Source organism: Sorex araneus, chromosome 8, assembly GCF_027595985.1.
Source record: "Sorex araneus isolate mSorAra2 chromosome 8, mSorAra2.pri, whole genome shotgun sequence".
NCBI classification, from domain to species: Eukaryota; Metazoa; Chordata; class Mammalia; order Eulipotyphla; family Soricidae; genus Sorex; species Sorex araneus.
The window spans coordinates 1,599,301-1,611,523 of NC_073309.1; the positions used below are offsets into that span (position 1 = coordinate 1,599,301).

At 72.5% G+C, this 12,223-nt stretch overlaps 2 protein-coding genes across 4 annotated transcripts; one reads left to right on the forward strand and one right to left on the reverse strand.

The window, feature by feature from the left end:
• Window positions 1–1,400: 1,400 nt before the first annotated feature.
• On the reverse strand, window positions 1,401–6,970 carry ADAD2 (adenosine deaminase domain containing 2). The gene is made up of 10 exons (XM_055146366.1): window positions 4,670–6,970; window positions 4,251–4,391; window positions 4,103–4,150; window positions 3,884–4,009; window positions 3,641–3,791; window positions 3,255–3,422; window positions 2,973–3,178; window positions 2,636–2,879; window positions 2,369–2,489; window positions 1,401–2,023 (listed from the first exon to the last, which is right to left on the reverse strand). The coding sequence occupies exons 1-10, from the start codon at window positions 5,088–5,090 to the stop codon at window positions 1,919–1,921; spliced, it is 1,731 nt and encodes a 576-aa protein (XP_055002341.1). The 5' UTR covers window positions 5,091–6,970; the 3' UTR covers window positions 1,401–1,918.
• A 111-nt stretch (window positions 6,971–7,081) lies between these two features.
• TAF1C (TATA-box binding protein associated factor, RNA polymerase I subunit C) lies at window positions 7,082–12,095 on the forward strand. Of its 3 annotated transcripts, XM_055146363.1 has the most exons (15): window positions 7,082–7,214; window positions 7,563–7,701; window positions 7,928–8,009; window positions 8,277–8,374; window positions 8,446–8,535; window positions 8,691–8,764; window positions 9,019–9,257; window positions 9,371–9,487; window positions 9,579–9,696; window positions 9,780–9,851; window positions 10,022–10,157; window positions 10,232–10,363; window positions 10,475–10,649; window positions 10,861–10,998; window positions 11,077–12,095. In XM_055146363.1, the coding sequence occupies exons 2-15, from the start codon at window positions 7,564–7,566 to the stop codon at window positions 11,988–11,990; spliced, it is 2,523 nt and encodes an 840-aa protein (XP_055002338.1). In that variant the 5' UTR covers window positions 7,082–7,214; window position 7,563; the 3' UTR covers window positions 11,991–12,095. The 3 variants fall into 3 exon arrangements, with proteins under 3 accessions (XP_055002338.1, XP_055002339.1, XP_055002340.1); XM_055146364.1 differs by lacking the exon at window positions 10,022–10,157 and having other exon boundaries at window positions 10,269–10,363; window positions 11,077–11,944; XM_055146365.1 differs by lacking the exons at window positions 7,082–7,214; window positions 7,563–7,701; window positions 7,928–8,009; ... (4 more) ...; window positions 9,371–9,487; window positions 10,022–10,157 and having other exon boundaries at window positions 9,643–9,696; window positions 10,269–10,363.
• The last annotated feature ends 128 nt before the right edge of the window (window positions 12,096–12,223 follow it).

Here is a 12,223-nt window from a genome sequence, read left to right on the forward strand (position 1 = left end):
CACGGGTTCGGGGCGTCTGGGGTCCAGTACCTTGTGTCCCGGCCTTTGGGGTCATCGGAAGCTGGGCCCAAGGCCTCGGCTCCAAGCAGGCGATCGGTGATGGGGGCTCCCAGCAGACAGTGGGGGGTGAGGAGGGGGCGGGGAAGGTACCCTGAGCTTCACGTGCAGTCACCTTCACTCTCATCCCCGCCCCCGCCACAGACCCATTAGGGACCCTCTAGTGCTTCCTAGAACCTTCCCGGGGTGAGAAACCCTCTCCAGGCTCCGCCCCACAGAGACCGGCCACTCCTGGCACTGACGCCCAGCGGGAGTCGGGTGTGGCCGAGCTCAGGCTCTCAGCAGCACCCGTCCTCAGAGCCCCGAGCAGGCCCACCCGCACTGCACCCGTCCCGCCCACTGCTGCCAGAAGCCTGGGCCGCCGGCACCCAGCCCGGGAGGGGTTCTGGTGGGCTCTCGGGGGCCAGGCGCTGCAGGGCTCCACAGAGGGTGTCCGTGAGCAGGGCAGAGGGAGGCGCCGGGTTTCTGGGAGATGGGGAACGTTCTGACAGAGCTGGCCGCTGTCCCCCCCGCCACTCTCAGGCCTCCCGGGTCCACACCGCCCTTTCTCAGGAGGGGGCCGAGACCCCATTTTACAGACCAAAGAAACTGAGGCAGGGGGTCCAGTGAACAACCCGAAGGCTCAGCCCCGGCTTCTGCTTACGCTCTTTGGAAGCCCCTGCACAGGCACTGACCCCGGCTGTGTGGGGGTCTCACGAAAATGCGGCAAGCATGGACGTCTCTAGGGGCGGGCTGAAGCAGGGGGCGCGGGTCGGTCCTGGCGGGCCAGGCTGGATGCTGGGGACTTGACCGTATGGTGTCCCAAACATGCCAGGGGTCAGCGCGGCCGGACGGGCGCCTGCCTCCAGCCCGGCCCCCGAGCCCTGCGGGCCACACCAACGGGCTCAGTGCCAGCCAGGGAAACTGAGGTGTGGGAAGGGAAGGAGTCAAACTCATGCTTCTGATTGGGCGGCGCTCAAGGCCCCCTCCTCCTGGGCCCGTGCTCGGGGGTCGCACGGCCAAGCCTGGACGGGCCACGTGCAGGGCAAGCTCCTGCCCTTCCGAGCTCTGCCCCACTGAGCTTCAGCTCCGGTGAAAGCACACGGGGGGGGGGTACACAGGGCTCCCTGGGGCGGAGGGCCACAAGGAGGGCCGCCTGGAGGAAGCAGCTTTAGCGAGTCCAGTGCTCCAGGGGGCAAGCCAGGAGGGATGCGGCTGCAAAGGCCGAGTTGGCACAGCAGCAAACAGCGCCGGCATGGGGCTGACTTGGTGCCGAGCCGGGCCTCAGGGCGGGGGCGGGGGGGCTCAGGGCAGGGGGCTGGGGGACTCTGGGCGGGGCTGTGGGGCTCAGGGCAGGGGCGGTGCCCCGGGCAGCAGTGCCCGCCTCAGCAACACGTTTACCCAGTGATTACGTGACTAATGGACACCAACGGGCTCACTGCACGCCGCAGCCGGGACTGGCGGTGATGCTGGCCCAGACCCGAGTGTGCGTGCAGCAGACAGTGAATCAGCCTCCGTGATCTCCGGGGAAACGGCGGGTAACAGATAGGCTAATCAGCTCCTGCGTTCTGAGAGATGCCACCCAGGGAAACTATTACTTCAAAGCTGGTCTGAGAAATTTTTATTTAATAAAAGGGGGAGGCACCCACGGAGCAGTGAACACGCTGCTGGTCCTGCCGGTCGAGGAGCTCGGCGCCCCGCCCCGCCAGCTGCCCCCCGCCGGGCCCAAGGTGCCTGCCTGGCGCTCGGCCGCCCGGGTTCAATCCCCAGCACCTTCCAGAGCTGCTCGGACCCTCCAAAGCCGACACAGAAGCACCAGAAGAGCTGCTTTATTGAAGCGGCCTCAGAGCCGCCCCCACAGGCCCCCTCAGGCCCCTCCACGTCAGCTCCTGAATCTGCCCACCAGCGGCTTCGGCATCCAGGAGCCCAGGCCCTGCTGGTCCAGGAGCAGAGACAGCTGCCGGCGCGCCTCCTGGTAGGGCCCCGCCTAGGGCAGAGGCAGGGCTGGAGAGGGCGCGCGGGCCCGGGTGGGCGCGGGGCGGGAGGGCGCAGGGTGGAAGGGCGCGGGGGGCCTGGGTGGGCGTGGGGTGGGAGGGCACGGGGGAGTGGGTGGGTGCAGGGCGGGAGGGCGTGGGGGGGTGGGTGCAGGGCGGAGGGCGTTGGGGGGATTGGGTGGGTGCAGGGTGGGAGGGCGCAGGGGGGAGAGTGGGTGGGTGCAGGGCGGGAGGGCGCTGGGCGGGAGGGCGCAGGGGGGAGTGGGTGGGCGCGGGGCGGGAGGGCGCAGGGGGAGTGGGTGGGCGCAGGGGGGAGTGGGTGCGGCGAGCGCACAGACCTTGGCTGCCTCGTAGGTCTTCAGGGAGAGCAGGTGCGGCCTGCCCAGGGCGCGGGCCGTCTGGCGGAAGGCGTGGAGGAAGGCCGCCTTGCAGAGGCGGGACGGGGGCCCCAGCGCCCCACTGAGCGAAGAGCCAAGGCTCAGGGGCCAGCGGGAACAGGAGCCCCGGGCCCCCCCTCCCCGAGGGGCCCGGGGTGGGGCACCACAGCGCTGCAGAGGAGGTGATGGACAGACCCCCTCCCCCCGCAGGCAGGGGCGGCTCCTCACTTGGCCTTCACGCGGCCAGTGCTCACGTCCACGACCTCCACGTCGGGGTCCCCCAGGCTCCAGTTGAGGCTCAAATCTTGGCAGCCGATGGGTGCGGGCTCGGAGGGGGCCACGGGGGGCCCGGCAAAGAGGTGCAGCGTGGTGCGGGTGTAAGGGGGCGGCAGGCTCGGGCCCAGCGCCCCGTCCAGGCAGGGCCGGCTGTGGATGGCCCTGTCCAGCGTGGGGGCGTCGTGGCAGGGGTCGGCTGCAGGGCACAGGCGCCACGTCACCTCGGTCCTCTGCCTCCCCCCGCCCCCTCCGCTGCGCCCCCTACCCCCCCCCTTCCCCTCATCCTCACCCAGAACCAGGCTGGTGGCGTAGAGCGGCGGCAGGAAGTGGGCCAGCAGGGCGCCGCCCAGCCCCAGCACCGCCCAGCGGGCCAGCTTGTCGCTGGCCGACAGGCAGCCCACGTGGGTGTCGCGCAGCGCGGGCGCCAGGTAGCACACGGGCCGCAGCTCCCCGCGCACGTGGGCCTGCAGGCGCAGGGCGGGGCCGTGCGGCAGGCTGGGGGGGGAGGGCGGTCAGGGGCGCCCACGGCCCCCCCCCGCCCGGCCCTCCCCCGGGGGGGTGGGCCACCCACCAGATGTCGTGGGCCGCCCCCTGGGGGGTGCTGCTGGTGTAGAGGTGCAGGAAGATGCGAGGCTTGAGCACGAAGGGGGGCCCCGGGCCCGGCTGCGGGGCCAGCACTGACCGCTCCTTGCCCTTGGGCCCCCCGTGCGTCGCCAGCAGCAGCTGCCGGTACAAGAACCTGGGACGCAGGGGGAGATGCGAGGGGCACTCCTGCAGTTACGGGGGCCCGCCCCGCCCCGCCCCGCCCCGCCCACCTCGCCCCGCCCGCCCGCCCCGCCCGCCTCACCTCAGCAGGGCCCGCCCCGCCCCTCGCCCCGCCCCGCCCGCCCCACCCGCCTCACCTCAGCAGGGCCCGCCCCGCCCCTCGCCCCGCCCCGCCCGCCCCGCCCGCCTCACCTCAGCAGGGCCCGGCGGGCCACCACCAGCCCGTGGCTGTCGTGGAGCTGCCGGCCCGAGAACTCCAGCCAGCCGCTGCAGCTGCCACCGCCCGTGCCCAGCGCCACCAGCTCGTACGTCTCCTTGGCGTGGGCCCTGGCGCCCGGGACCTCTGCGAGCCAGAGGCGGGGTGGGCAGGGCTGAGCCCAGGCCCAGGCTGCCCCCTGCCCACCGCCCCACCCCCAGGGGCCAGCGCCACCCTACCTCTCTCCAGGATCACGGCGGCCACGGTCCCCTTGCAGGCCTGGTACGGCGAGGCGGCGGCCACCAGGCGGTCAAAGGCAGCGCTGACCACCGCCGCGCAGCGCTGCTCGTGGGTCACGATGCTCTCTGCACGCCACGGGGCGGGCGGGGAGGGGTGAGGGGGGCGGGCTTCCCTGGGCTGGGCCCACCCTGCGCCCGGGGCAGCCAACACCTGCGTACCTACGCTCAGGGCGGGCTGGGGAGGCCTGCGGGGGGCCTGCGGGGGTCCTGGAAGAGGAGAGGAAGCAGCTGGCCAGGAGCGTGGGGGAGCTGAGGCGTGGGGGGCTCCCACCTCCCCCGGCCCCCACGGCAGCCCCGCCCGCCTCACCTGGGCTCTCGGGCAGTCTGCGTGCATAGCCAGCGCCCGCCAGGGCCTCCTGCTGCTCCGTCTCCGCCTTGCTGCGGCCGGGGTCCGCCGGGCAGACCACCCCACCCAGGGCCGAGGGCATGGAGAAGGGGAAGCCGGGGTCTGCGGAAGGAAGGGCTGAGCCGTGTCCCCTGCCTGGCAGCCGTCACGGCCCGAGGGTGCTGCCCCAGACAGGGAGTGCTCATGGACCCCTTGGCCCCGGTTCCCAGACCCCATTTCTCTGCGGCGACCCAAGGCTGGCAGTGGCCGGAGAGGAAAGTCCTGCCCACGGGTGGGCAAGGCGGCAGCTCAGCCGGCACGGTGACCAGGAGACACAGCCCAGGGCCTGGCTCGGGTCGGGCAGTCCTCGGGTGGCCCCCAGCCGGCCGCGGGGGCCTCACCTGCTAGCTGGTCCTCGTGGAACGTCAGCGAAACGCCCAGGCTGGCCGCGTACTGGGCAAACAAGCTGGTGGCCTGCGGGGACTCGTCCTGCAGCTGCAGGCCCAGGAGTCCGGCCGCCTTCGGGATGTCCCCCATGGACCCTGTGGGCGGCACGGAGACCCTCGGGGCCCTCCCCGTCGGTCCCCCGATGTCTCCCCGCGCCCAGGCTGCACCCAGGTCCCCGACGCTGGCCCCCATCCGGGACCAACTGTCCCCTGCCGTCAGGGCCAGCGGCTGCCCGCCGGCCTCCGGGTCATCCGCATCCACGCCGGGCGCAGGCCCCCAGATGCCGTGGCCCAGGCCCGCGGGGGGCCGCCGGGGGCTCACGGGCAGCGAGGCCGCCAGCCGGGGCTTCCTGGGCCCGCCGCCAGCCGAGGCCATGGCCGAGCAGGAGCCGGGCGGCCGGTGCGCGCCACGACGGGAGCACGTGGCCGCGACCACGCGGGCACCACCCGTCCTGAACGCAGGCCAATGAGAGGCCTCGGAGCCGGGCGGGCCGCGCCGCCCGCCAATGGGAAGGGTCAGTTCTCGGCCCCCGCTGCTGGATTGGAGGATCGAGGAGCATCATCCGCTTCCGGGGCGGGGCTTGGCGGCGCTGCGGGCGGCGGGCGGCGGCACGGGCCGGGAGGGGCGGTCCGCGCAGTGTGGACCCCGCGGTAGTGCCGCACCCCGTCCCGGCCCCTCGGGACGGCGCCCACCTGCCGGGAAGGTGCCCACCGCGGCGTCCCTGGGAACGCAGCAGCCTGGGCCTCCCCGCCCTTTAGAAGGGGTCTGAAGCACAGCTGGGAGTGGACGGGGAGCGCAGGGGTTAACGTGCTGGCCTGCATTGCTCGGGCCGAGGTTCCACACCGCGGCGTGTGGCACGACACAGGAAAGCCCCAAGAGCCCATGCCTAGCTTTGGAGGGGGGCCAGGAGCCAAGGTCTGGGCACCCAGATGCTTCCCGAGGGTCGCAGGACAGACTTGGGTCGCAGCCGCCGGGCCTCAACCACGGGAGTAGCAGTTAGAAAGCCCTGGGGGCGTTGAAAGAGCCCCAAAGTGGGAAAACCTGTGCCCCGGGGCCTCCAGAAGGGTCCGTGGCCCTGACTGCACCGGGGAGGCCCACCTGGTGCAGCGCCGACCCCCACCCTGCTTGGGGGTCCTAAAAGCACTTAAGGTCCTTAAAGCTCGCGGTCATTTGTGACGATGGGAAAGGAATGTCCCCTGAGTCCTTAGAGGATCACACAAAACTACACTCACAGGTTCAAAGTTGCCAGAGGTGCAGTTCTGACGACCGCCAGCCCCAGCCACGGTGACGGGGTTCATTCCGTCTGTGGAAAGCCCTGTCCCGTGTCCCCGTGTCCCCCCCTGCCGGAGCAGCCTCTTCCCGCCCCCTCCACTGGGCACGCTGACTCCCGCGCACCCGCCAGACGCGCTGGAACGTGGTTCAAGCCGCACAAGCCCCGTGTCCCTGCTGCAGGGGCGGGTGGGCTGCTCCGGAGGTTTGCGGCGTCTCAGCACCGTTTTCTGGGCGCATACGGAGGGGCCGTCGGGAAGCAGACGCTTTTCTTGTGTGTGTGGTTCACGGTGCGCCCAGTGTGTGGAAGTCACCCAAGGGAGAGGTGTTCCATCAGTGTATGAGTGAAGCGCAAACGCAAAAGCTTTAACTGTATCTCATGGTGATTCGGTAAGAAAAAGGAAAGAAAAATAAAGTCATCTAATGATCTGTGGGTGTGTTATACTACTTCAATGTGAGTCTCTAAAAAAAGAAAAAAATAGAGGATGACAGAGGTAGCACAGCGGCACAGCGCCTGCCTTGCGTGGAACCAGTCCCAGTCTGATACCCGGCACGGCTGGTTCCCCAGGCACCAGTGTGTGCAGCCTGGGGGGCACTAAGCTGAGAGCCAGAGTTGGGGTGGCCCATGCATGCACCAGGGTCCTCGAAACTGCTTTCTCAGGCCCTTTCATCGAAGTAGCTGTGCGGTTGGTATCCAGGGGAGACTGGAGAGGCTGAAGAGGACAGAATCCAAGACCCCCCCACCCAAGGTGAGGTCTCCCACTCTCCCGGGGGCACCGACGGACAGGTAAGCACCTACTAGGTAAGCCAGCTTGGGAGGCTCTGAGAACAATGAAGAGGCTGCGAACACAGCGCCTGATTTGTAGCAGACGCTGAGCGTTTGTTAACTCAGTTGATTTCTCTCCCGCAACCATCCCACGAAGCAGTACATTGTTTAAGCAGAGGTGGGATTTGAACTGCACGGAGCCGCCTCCACGGCCATTCCCCCTCTGCCCGGGAGGTGGCGATCCCGAGCGGCCCAGAGACCGGGCTGCGGGGCGGGACTTCCTGTCTCTGGGAGCGCACTTCCGGTCGAACCCGGAAGACCGTTGGTGGCTGCTGCGAGCACCTGTCCCGTCCCGTCCCGTCCCGTCCCGTGTCGGGTGGCGGAGCCGGGGGCGGCCCCGGGTCTCCCTCGTGGCTCCCTCGTGGCTCCCTCGTGGCACAAGCCCCCGCGGGCGCCCCGCGAAGGTCCGTTTCCCAGAGGAGCGGCGCGCGCGGGGGCGGAGCCGCGGGGGCGCGTGTCCCTCGGCAGCCCGGGGCGCGGCGGCGCGGACTGAGGTCCTGGCGCCCGCGGGGGTCCCCGGGGAGGGACAGTCCAGCGGGGTCCGGAGAGAGGACCGGCCGCCCCAGCCCGAGCTCCGCGGCCTCACCTGGGTGTCCCCACCACCCCAGGCCCCCTGGGACCCTCACTGGGTCCTGGTGTGCCGGCCTGGCCCCCGCCGCAGGGAGGACGGGGTCGAGCCCCCCGAGAGCGCGCTGGCCCCGGGGCTCGGGACCCCAGCCCCCTCCAGGCCGCGCGTGTGTTCTCGGTTCCAGGATGGACTTTCCCAGCACGCTGCGCCCCGCGCTGTTCACAGCCGGCCCCCTGGGCCTGAGCGACGCCCCCAGCCTCCCCGTCACCAGCAGCTGGAAAGACGCGCTGAGCCTGCCCGAGGCACTGCCGCAGAGCCCCAAGGTGGGAAGGGGGCAGGCGCCGACCGGCCACGGCCCCCTGCACCCTCGCGCAGGACACACACACACACACACACACACATACACACGCCCACGAAGACACGCACCGCACACAGAGGGGGACAGGGCTCCCTGCGCGCTTGCTGGGCCTCTGGTCCCACTGGGGATGGCGGTCGGTGCCGGGCAGTGAGGTGGACAGGCTCACACTGCCCCACCTTGCCCTTCCTCAGACCGGGCCATCACCCTCAGCAAAGAGTCTGCTCTGGGAGCCGGAGACCCCTGGGCCCCTTCCCCTGCTGCCTCCCGGCCCCGGTAAGGGTCTTGGTCCCCGCCACACCCCTGCCCCTGGGCTGGGTAAGGGTCTCAGTCCCCGCCCCCGCCTGCCCCTGGGCTGGGTAAGGGTCTCAGTCTCCGCCTACCCCCCTGCTGGGTAAGGGTCTGGGTCCCCGCCACCCCCCTGCCCCTGGGCTGGGTAAGGGTCTCGGTTTCTCCCCCAGCGGCTGCTCCCCGCCCCCGCCCTCGTGCCTGCACAGGGACCCTGGTTCCACCATGGCCCTCTGTGGGCTGCTCCCCCCTCAGAGCCCTGGGACCCTGGGGTGGTGGCCGTGGACCTGCTCTTCCGTGGAAGCCGCCCGTTCATGAGGGCGCCCCGTGTCGTGTTGGATGCCACGGAACAGGTAAGTGGCCCCGCTGCGCCTGGGCAGGGAGGGCAGGGGTGCCCCTCGTGACCTGTCCCCCCCACCCCCAGCTCAGCCGCTTCATGTGGGACCATGGTGACGTGGCGTTTGCCCCGCTGGGGAAGCTGATGCTGGAGAACTTCAAATTGGAGGGCGCCCGGGTGAGCGAGCACTGCTGGGAGGGCACCGGGTGAGCGAGCACTGCCGGGAGGGCACCGGGTGAGTGAGCACTGCCAGGAGAGCACTGGGTGATCAAGCACTGCTGGAGGGCCGGGGAGTGCCCACCCCCGGGGCTGACAAGGCCTTCTCCCTGCAGAGCCGCTCAAAGAGGAAGACGGTGGTCAGCGTGGAGAGGCTTCTGCGGGACCTCGGCGGATACCAGCCCTGGGGGCAAGTGGCCAGTGACGGGCCGGGCGGGCTGGCCGGGGGCCCCCTGGAGCTCTGGTTCTGCCCGCCGAGGGGAAGGGGAGGCGAGCCCCGGGTGCAGCCCGGCTCGTCTGGGCGCCGACTTGTGTCGTCAGGCCCGGCTGGCCCGAGTCCCTGCCGGTAGCCTGGGGTCCCCAGACAGCCCCGGGGCGGGGGAAGCCCGCTGCGCCCAGCCGGGTCCCAGCCGCCCCCCTGCTCTCCCTCTCTCCCGCCCGCAGCTGCCCCTGGGCCCACCTGAGTCACCGGCAGCGCCGCTTCTCCATCCTGGGGGGCCCGGTGCTGGGGCGCTCGGTGGCCACGCTCCTGGCAGGGCTGCTGCAGGAGGAGCTGGCGCTGCGCTGGCAGCAGCTACTGCTGGACGAGGCGGTCACGGGGGGCGCCCTGGCCTGGGCGCCCGGCCCCCTGCCCCACGCCGGGCAGCTGGTCTGCCCCGCCGGCGGCGCCCTGGACCAGCTGCGTATCCTTGCGGGTGGCCGGCCAGTCCCCGGGGAGGGGCGGGGCGGGGGGGACAGGGCAGGGCGGGGCATGCGGTGCTCCCACTCCGGTGCTCCTCCTTAATGAGAGGCCCAGATCTGCTTGAGCTCCGTGTGAGCACGGAAGGGGAACCCCAGGTCCTCGGGGAGCCCAGCCGCATCCAGCTCCGGGGGCCCGTCCGGCAGGTGGTGACCCGAACCGTCCAGGGAGAAGGTAGGGACCTGGCGCCCTGCCCTGCTCTGCCCTGCCCTGCCCGGCCCCTTGCCCCCGCCCCCTGCGGCTCTGACCCTCCGCGTCCCCCTAGCCCTGCTGGCCGTCCGCTCCGACTACCACTGCGGCCTGTGGAAGCTGGACAGGCGGGGGCGGCCAGCCGCCGTGCAGGTGCTGCAGGTCACAAAGGGTGCTACTGGCGTCAGCCTCAGGTCAGGGCCCTGCGGCCTCCTGGGAGGGGTGGGGGGGTCTCCAGGGAGCGGGCAGGGGCTCAGCAGGCCCTCCTGTCCCGTAGCCCTCACCTGCCTGGGGAACTGGCCATCTGCAGCCGATCAGGAGCCGTCTGTCTCTGGGGGCCCCAGGATGGGTACGTCCCTCCCGCGAGCCCCACGACCCCGGGCCTGGCCTCGTCCCCCCAGGATGGCTCCGTCCCTCCCGTGGGCCCCACATAGCCCCCCCAGCCCCTGCCCCTGGGCCCGCCCCTCCCCGTGAGCCCCCACACAGCCCCAGCCCCTGGGCCTGGCCCCGTCTCCCCAGCCTGCGGCAGGTGTACAAGGACCCCCAGACCCTGGTGTTCCGAGACCCCTCCCCCTGGCGCTGGTCAGACTTCTCTGCCCACCCTCGGGTGCTGACCATCGCTGACCGCACCGGGGTGAAGATCATTGACACACAGGTGAGGGGCGGTGCAGGGCCTGGCAGCGGCGGGGCGCGGCCAGGGGTGCGCTGAGACCCTCCTGGTCTCCCCAGGGCCCCCCGGGCTGCGGCCTGCTGCTCTTCCGCGCAGGCGCAGAGGCCTCGTGCCAGAAAGGGGAGCGCGTCCTCTTGGTCAAGCACCTGGGGGAGCCTCTGCACCCCACACTCCACCTCGTCTGCACCCAGGTGAGCGCCTGGCCCTGACCGGGGTGCGGGGCAGGACGGGGGCGGGGCACGCGTGTGGGGAGGCCTGGTGGCCATGGGGCTGGGGCCGAGGGCCTGGTTTTCCTGCCGCAGTTCTCCCTGTACCTGATGGACGAGCGCCTGCCCCTGGTGCCCATGCTCAAGTGGAACCACGGCCTCCCCTCGGCGCCCCTGCTGGCCCATCTGCTGCCGGCGCCCGCTCCGGGCCTCCCGCACCCGCTGCTCCTGGGGGGCCAGGGCGGGCAGGTGCAGCTCCTGTCCGTCACCGGTGAGGGCGGGGCTGCGGGCGGGCGGGCGGGGTCTGGCGGTAGGGCGGGGCTGCGGGCGGGGCCTGGCTGTAGGGGCGGGGCCTATGGGCGGGTCTGGTTGTTGGGCGGGGCCTAATAGGGCGGGGTTTGGTTGTAGGGGCGGGGCTGTGGGCGGGGCCTGGCGGGGGCGGGGCCGGACCTTACCGGACTGCTGTTCCTCTGTCCTTCCAGGAGACTGCGCCTCTGCCCCCCGCCTGGCGGGGCCGCCCCAGTCCCTGCCCTGCAGGAGCGACTCGCTCTCGGCCTTCCCCCTGCTGGAGCCCGGCAGCCACCGGAGGCTGCAGGAGCGGCTGAGCGCCCCGACCATAGGTGAGCTGGGCCATGGGCCGCCCGCCCCGCCCCGCCCCACCCCGCCTCCGGGCCCCGGGTCACGCCGCTGCCCCCCAGGTCTGACCGCCGTCGTGCCGCCCTCCACCGGCACGACCTCGCCGGCCCTGCTGCTGCTGCAGCTCTCCGCCGCGGGGGACATCTTCCACCAGCGCCTCCGCCTCCGGACAGACCCCCGGCCTCGCGAGGAGGACGCGGAGCCCGGCCCCCGCGCCCCCGCCGCCTCCTGGGGCCCCGTGGCCACGGCCTGCTGCAGCCGCTGGCTCCAGGCCCTGCTCCGGGTGCCCGCGCCGCCCCCCGCCTGGGCCGCGCCCACCTTCTCGCCCCGCTGCCCGCTGCGCTGCGCCGAGCTGCGGGGACCGGCCGGGCGGGTGCCCGAGGGTCTCCAGGCCGCCATGGCCGGGGGTCGGCTGCTGCGGCGGGGGGACCTGGGCCCGCCGCCGGCCGCCGAGCCGCCGCCGGCCGCCGAGCCGAGCCCCGACGACGAGCTGGCCGAGCGCCTGGAGGCGGCCTGGGATGGCCGCGCGGACGCCTGGTGGCAGCGGCGCCTGGGCGGGGGCGCGGAGCCCGGGGCGCGGCCGCGGAGGACCAAGCGCCGCGCCACGCTGTCCAGCACCTTCTCGTCCCTCAGCGGCCGCTCGGACCTCCCCAGCCCCCCACGCAGCCCGGGCCTCGCGGCCCCCGACGCCCCCAGCCCCCGGCCGCGGCCCCCCGCCACCCCGCCTGCCCCGGAGCCCAGCGCCGAGCCCTGGGTGCGCCGCATCCCCTCGGAGCGCCAGCGGACCCTGCGTGACTACATGGCCGAGCTGCCGCTGCACGCGCCCGCGCCCACGCCCACGCCGCCCTCGCAGACCCCCAGCCTCGGGGCCAGCCCCCGCCCACCGCCGCGCAGAGCCGCGCCCCCCTCCCAGGCCTCCGCGCCCGCCACCCCGGCCACCCCCAGGCCCCGCAAGCGCGCGCGCATGGGCTTCTGAGCGCGGGGCCCAACCTGTGCGCCGGACTGATGAGACGCCCCCGCGTCAGTGGGCGCCCGGACCCCCGCTGGCCACGTGCTGTGGGCCCACGGAGCAAGAGTGGAATAAACGTGTGGCCGAATGTGACGAGTGGGTGTCACTGCGCGCTCCGCGGGGACCCGCCCCGGGGGCTTGTCCAGGCACAGGGTCGCGCAGGCGAGGACCCGCAGGGACACACGGGACTCGGCAGGTGC

Coding starts and splice junctions, on each gene's coding strand:
- ADAD2 (XM_055146366.1), bottom strand. CDS start 5,090: ATGGCCTCGGCTGGCGGCGGGCCCAGGAAGCCCCGGCTGGCGGCCTCG. Junction 4,010..4,102: donor CCAGCCCGCCCTGAGCGTAG/GTACGCAGGTGT, acceptor CGTGGCGTGCAG/AGAGCATCGTGACCCACGAG. Junction 2,490..2,635: donor ACTGGCCGCGTGAAGGCCAA/GTGAGGAGCCGC, acceptor CTCTTCGCTCAG/TGGGGCGCTGGGGCCCCCGT.
- TAF1C (XM_055146363.1), top strand. CDS start 7,564: ATGGACTTTCCCAGCACGCTGCGCCCCGCGCTGTTCACAGCCGGCCCC. Junction 9,258..9,370: donor CGGCGCCCTGGACCAGCTGC/GTATCCTTGCGG, acceptor TGAGAGGCCCAG/ATCTGCTTGAGCTCCGTGTG. Junction 9,488..9,578: donor CCGAACCGTCCAGGGAGAAG/GTAGGGACCTGG, acceptor GCGTCCCCCTAG/CCCTGCTGGCCGTCCGCTCC.